Source organism: Belonocnema kinseyi, chromosome 8 (genome assembly GCF_010883055.1).
Source record: "Belonocnema kinseyi isolate 2016_QV_RU_SX_M_011 chromosome 8, B_treatae_v1, whole genome shotgun sequence".
In the NCBI taxonomy this organism is placed as follows: Eukaryota; Metazoa; Arthropoda; class Insecta; order Hymenoptera; family Cynipidae; genus Belonocnema; species Belonocnema kinseyi.
The window spans coordinates 17,256,965-17,263,847 of NC_046664.1; the positions used below are offsets into that span (position 1 = coordinate 17,256,965).

At 32.0% G+C, this 6,883-nt stretch overlaps 1 protein-coding gene across 1 annotated transcript in view; it reads left to right on the forward strand.

Annotated features, from left to right (window-relative positions):
• The window catches only part of LOC117178884 (proclotting enzyme), a 46,399-nt gene extending 39,522 nt beyond the window's left edge, over positions 1 to 6,877 (forward strand). Inside the window, exons 6-7 of the mRNA XM_033370410.1 lie at positions 2,277 to 2,554; positions 6,074 to 6,877. Of these exons, the coding sequence (XP_033226301.1) occupies positions 2,277 to 2,554; positions 6,074 to 6,369 (574 nt within the window). The 3' untranslated portion in view covers positions 6,370 to 6,877. The remainder of the gene's footprint in view (positions 1 to 2,276; positions 2,555 to 6,073) is intronic.
• Positions 6,878 to 6,883: the final 6 nt, after the last annotated feature.

The window sequence follows — 6,883 nt, forward strand, 5'->3', positions numbered from 1 at the left end:
CCTTATTTCCTTTCACTTCACCTGTCCTTACTTTCACTTCACTCCCCATCCCCTAATTTTCCTTCATTTCCTTTACTTCCCCATCCATAATTTTCCCTCCGCGCATTTCCCCTACTTCACATCCCTTCACTTTCCATATTTCGCCTCCTCATTTGACATATCGCATCCTCTACACATTTCGCTTATCATACTTTACCACGTTTCATTTTCCATACTACCATCAACCCCTTTAGTCACTTTCACTTTCTTTACTTTCTTACTCCTAATTGCTCTTCATTTCCCTTACTTCTCCTCTCATATTTTCCCAACCTTACATTCTCCTTACCTGACTTCTCATACTTCCACTCTTCAATTACCCTTTCTTATCCGCCCATGATTTCCCCTATCTCTTCTACTTCCTATCCCATCATTTTCTCTACGCCTTTTTTCTGACTTCACCATCCCTTATTTCTTTTCCCCTTGCTTAAAATATGTTTTCAGTTTCCACCCCTCATTCACGCTAGTACTCCTCTCCTCTTTCCCCACTTCCACTTCCTTCGTTCTTTGTCTCTTAATTTCCCTTACTTCCTCTCTTATAATCCCCTCCCCCACTGACATTACCTACTTTCCCTTCCCTCACTTCTCCTCTTTATTTACCCCGTTTTATCCTTCCAGTATATTTTATATCTCCCTTAACCCCCCTTCTCCACGTTTCCTACTCCTCCACCCCTTATTTCCTCTACAATCGATTAAAATACTTTGTTACCGCAGTTTTTCCTACTACTACTGTCCCTCACTCCTACTTCTCTCACTTTCCTTATTTCTCGTCTCCTAATTTTTCTTGATTTCCCTTCTCTAATAATTTTCCCGTCCTCAAGCTTTGCCTATTTCTCTTCCCTCAATACCCCTCCTCTCACTTTTACTACTTCCCCTCCCTTAATTTTCCCAACTGGGAAAGAAGCAAGACAGATGGACAGACACCCTTAGAAACCCCTGGAAATTTCAGCTTCTTTAATTCATTCCCTAAAGTTCTCTAGATATCCTTTGGAGTTCCTTAAAAGCTTTTTTTATGTATGATATCATTGATATCCTAGATAACTTTTTAAAATCCTTTGATTTTTTCTGAAACCCTACGAAATTCCTTGAAATTCCTTACAAATTTTGAAACATCATTAAATTGTTTTGTCTTGTTTTCCTTGTCTTGTCTTGTTTTTCTTCCATATTGGACATATTGGAAAGGAATTATATAATTTCGGGAAATAATATACTTATTACCAACCAGGATAGATCCATTGTAAAATGTCGAATGATAGAATGGGTGGCCAAATTACAAGACCACTTTGAATTTTTAAAAATTATGACACGGTCCCTTATTCAACGAGTTTACATACGTCTTCCCTTCCCTTTCATTGGATTACTTGGTTTTTGCAAACCGCGACCACGCGCCTACGAAAAAGGATTTCGTGCCCTATCAAGACGCTAATCAAGTCGTTAAAACCTTTGTCTCCCATACTTTTAATTTCATCTCCAACCACCCTCACCTTACTTAAGCTTTCGTTACCCCTCCCTTCCCCAACTTCTTTCTCCTCTACCTCCACCTTTCTTTACTTTCCCTTCCCCTGTCATCACTTTCCCTGTCCTACTCACCCTACTATCCCTCTTATCACTTCCTTCCCTTTCTTCCAATCATTCCCCCTCACTTCCCCCACCTAATTTCCCCTACTTAACCTCCCCTAATTTCCCCTCAATTCCTCTACTTTTCCCTCCCCAAATTTTCCCTAACTTCCTCTAATTTTTCACCATTTCCTCTCCCCTTATTTTCTCTCTTATTAATCCCTCACCCCTATCCTACTTTCCCCGTTATTTTCCTTATCACCTCTACTTCCTCTCCCGAAACTTCCCCTGCTCCTACACCCCTCATTTCCTCTCTCTTCACCATTACTCTCTTTCCCTCCCGTCCCTTAACAAACTTCCCCACCCCTCATTTTACCTAAGACCCCTTACCCTTTCTCTCATTTCCACTGCTTCCACTCTCCTCAATTTTCGTCTCCTAATAGCTCCTCTAATTCCAGACTCACAACTAATTGTACAATAAAATCAGTTACAAACGTCGACAATCGAAGTAACAACATTAGGCTACTGCACGCCGCACTCCGAAGACCAAATTATATCTATCTCTGAAATACCATCTGATTTTACACTATATAAATTACCTTAAGAGATTTTATTTAATTCGTGTTAAAAAATTACATTTAATTTAAAGTTATTCATGGGTTTTTAAATAAGTTTATTTTTAGATTCGCAGCTCGTCAATTTACTGTCCGTCTTGGCGATATTGACCTTGAAAGGGACGACGAACCATCAACTCCAGCAACTTACGCAGTGAAGGATATTCACGCTCATCCCAAATTTTCGCGGGTCGGCTTCTATAACGACATCGCAATTTTGGAATTAAATCGACCTGTTCGGAAATCTCCTTATGTTATTCCCATCTGTTTGCCAGAAGCTAGATATCGTGGAGAACAATTTGCTGGTGCAAGACCAACGGTTGTTGGGTGGGGAACAACTTACTATGGTAATTTCTATATTTTAATAATATAAGTACACTGGAACTTGGAATTACGAACGGAGTCTGATGGAACTAACGCCCGGAGAGTGCGATCCTCTTGTTTTGTGTCACGCTAGACGACTGAGCAGCGCCTCCCGCGCTTCCCGCATCATAAAACCGCCACATCAATTCTCCGAACGCAGTAAATCCAGACTGTTTACATCCAAGTTCCAGTGTATCCCTTAAACTTTAAATGTACTTTGAACCTCGTTTGAAATTTTATGCTGATTTAATAAAATGCTAAAGACAAAATTATTTAAATTATTCAAATTTAAATAACAAATTTAGATCAAAATTCATCGCAGTTCACTAGTTTACATTTTAGTAAAAATAAAGCTTTCGAGAATGTGCATTTGTAATTGAGTGAAATCTTCAAGGATAAAATTTTTAATTCTTACAGTTTATAATTGAATAATTTGACAGTGTAAAATTCCAATATATATTCTATTTTCAAATTTCTTAATTTTAAATAGAAACCTTAATTGTCAATTGATTAAAAATTAAAAACTTTCGAAATTGAGAATTTTAAATCGAAAGCTTTTGAAAATTAGAAAATTGTAATTTGATATTTTTTCAAAAGTGAAAAATATATAGCTGGAAGCGTTTATATTTGAATAATAATATTATATTTTGAAAGGTGAAAAATTATTAGTATCAAATTTAAATCGTTCAAAATGGTTCAATTGTTTTTAAAGAACAGCTTTATTAATGAAACGATTTTAAATTAAAAACTTGGATAATTTAAAATTAAAAGCGCTTAAAATTTGAAAATTCTTGATGAATAAATTGAGTAATTTCAATTCGAAATTGCTTGAATTAAAACAGTTTCAATTTCAAAGTCATTCGAATTGCAAAAAAGTGAACATTTAAATATTCGAATATTATTTGCTTTCAATTTATAGGTTTTCAGAATTTTATACCTTATTATTAGTTAACATTTTTTTTTTATTGAAACGTCCGAAATTGATTGGTTTCAAATATAAATAATTCGAAATGATAAATATTAAAAACGAAAAACAAAATGATTTCTTAACTAAATAATTGGATTTTCTGCACCAAAAAACCAACAAAATACATGAATCTTCAACAAAAAACTATAAATTTATAACCAAAAATAGAATAGTGAAATTTTGCAGTTGAAAAAATTTGTTTAACTAAGATGATGAATCTTCAACAAAACAAAAAAATTTTAAGTAAATAATTTAATTTTCAGTCTAAAAGATTAATTTTCTACAAAAAAGGATGTCGAAAAAATACATGAATTAGCAACTAAAAAAGAAAAATTTGCAACCAGAAATAGAATAGTTAAACATTTACTTACAAAATTAATTTTCAACAAAAAATAAAAACAATTTGCAACAAAATAGTTTAATTTTTCAAACTTCAAAAATTATTTTTTAACCTATAAAGGATACATTTTCATCTAATAAGATTACTTCTTTTTACAAAAAGATGGATTTTTAATCAAATATTTTAATTTTCATCTAAAAGAGCTAAATTTTCCACTCAAACTAGAATAGTTAAATTTCTAATTAAAAAATGAATAAATAAAAAATAAATTTTTAACTTATTCAAAAAAAAAAATTAACCAAGCAGATGAATGTTTAGCCAATAAGATGAAATTTCTATAAAAAATAAATTTTTGATAAAAAATGAAATAGTTACATTTTCCGTTAAAAAAATAAGTTTCATTAAAACCTAATTTTTTTACGAACGAAATGAATTTTCAACCAAAAAGATAAAATTCTAATCAAATGCATACATTTTTAACAACATATAAGGATTTTCAACGAAATAGTTGAATTTTCAACCAAAAATGGAATAGTTCAACTTTTAGTTTGAAAAATAAATTTAAAAAATAATAATTTTTAACAAAATAGTACAATTTTTTAAAATGTCTTTAAACTAAAGTGATGAATCGTTAATCAAAACAAAATGAATTTTCAACAAAGTATGTCCATTTTCGACTAAGTATTTTAATTTTTAACTAAAAAATGTTTTAATCCTAAATAAAAAAAACAGTTCAATTCAACCATAAAAGACCAATTTTTATCAAAATAGTTAAATTTTCATCCAAAAGCGATTCCTGTTGACTTTTTAAGATTAAAATATGAATTTTTAAATAAAATCTAAGTTTCTACAAAAAAATTGAGTTTCCAATCCAAAAAGACTAATTGCATTTTTAACCAAAAGCATGGGTTTTTAACAAAGTTGTTGAATTCTCTACCATATAGTTGCATTTTTATCAAAAAAGATGATATTTCTCATACAACAGATATATTTTTATTAACATTTTTTTTAAATAGTTGAATGTTCATCCAAAAATGATTTGTGTTGACTTTTCAAAATCACAATATGAATTTTTTTAACAAAAAATAAATTTCTACGAAACAAAATTGCATTTTTAATAAAAAGAGACAAATTTTTTCAATCAAAAAGTAATTTTTCTCCGAAATAGTTCGATTTTCAACAAAACAGTAGAATTTTCAACCAAAAAGTATGACTTTTCAACAAAAGTTTTTGAATTTTAAACCAAACAGTTTTATTTTTATCTAAGAAAGATGTAATTTCTGCTAAAACAGGTGAATTTTAAAATCAAAAAGACAAACTTTCAAAAAAGAGTTGAATTTTCATCCAAAAAGATTTCAATTAACTTTGCAACAGTTCTTTTTTATCCAAGAAAGATGCAATATTTTTACTAAAAAAGTTTAACTTTTACATCAAAAATACAAATTTTCACAAAAAATAGTTTTCATTCAAAAAAGATTTCAGTTGATTTATCAGCAAAAAATAATTCATTTTAAACCAGGGATTCGAACGAAATTAAGGGACATTTTTGGATATTTGCCAATTATTTCGATAAATTAAAAAAAATTTGGCTAAAAACTAAGCTTAGTCTAAAAAATTATGTTTCTTTCCACATAAAACTTTGACGAAGTACAAATTTGAGAATGTGCCTCCGTAGATGCATTATTTTTTAGTGACTTCTCATACTTAGCATTATTTTCAGGTAAATTATATGGAATTTTAAGAAATAATTGGAAAATATCTGAAAATGCCCCTTAATTTCGTTCGAATCCCTGTTTTAAACAAAAGGTTAATGCTCTACAAAAAGAGTTGCCTTTTTCCCCAAAAAGACGAATTTTTAACAAATCAGTTGAATTCACCCAAGAAGGTCTTTATAATAAAATTGTTAAATTTTCAATTTATAATAAAATGTATAACTAAAAAGATTACCGGCAGGAGAAAGTTAATGCGAATTTGCAAAATTTGCTTACATGAGTGAAGGACCCCCTCCCCCTATCGTAACAAATAATAACAAAACTTCTCCAGCCCCCCCCCCCCCCATGAGCTGATACGTTATTTATGTACGGTCATTATCTTGAAGTTACTTTGTCTAGAAACTGCAACTAGTTACAGTTACAAGTAACGCTGACATAAAATATTTAAAAAATCTAGCCTGAAAAAAATGAACATTTTTTACAGGTGGAAAAGAAAGTACAGTTCAAAGACAAGCAACATTGCCAGTATGGAGAAATGACGATTGTAATGCTGCTTATTTCCAACCCATAACTAGCAATTTTTTGTGTGCTGGATTTAGCCAAGGTGGAAAAGATGCATGTCAGGGTGACTCTGGAGGACCTCTCATGCTCAGAGCAGAAGGTCATTGGATGCAAATTGGAATCGTTTCATTCGGAAACAAATGTGGAGAACCTGGATATCCTGGAGTTTATACTCGAGTTTCCGAGTACACTGACTGGATTAAATCTAATACGCGCTGAATTTGATTCTTTCTAGATATTCCCAGCTGAAAATTCCTGTACAGGAACCTCGGAGGATTCTGAACATGTTCCTGGACATAAACCTGCACACAAACCTGTACAGGTAATCTTGTCGGTACCTGTACAGGAATTTAGTGAAGGTACCTGTATACAAGCTAACCTTTGAATAATCCTGTACAGACTCCTTCAGAGAGCGATTTGTGATGCGAGTTCATGCAAGGAATTGTTTAAGATCCTATACGTGAAGCTGCATAGGAACTAATCCGCGAGGCGCCGCTATTTGATTGGCTCACTCGATCTTCTAGAGAATAAAAGGAAAGCAACTTTGTAAGTGTAAGCGACATGTTTACAGAAGGAACCTGTACAAGAACCTATACGTGAACATGCATAGAAACTAATCCGCGAGGTTTCGCTAGTGGCTTGGTTTTCCCGATAATAAGTTCGATCTTCAAGGAAATAAGAAGAGAGCAGAATCTAATAATTATAACTTCTTCCAGACTTATATTAGTCTGGA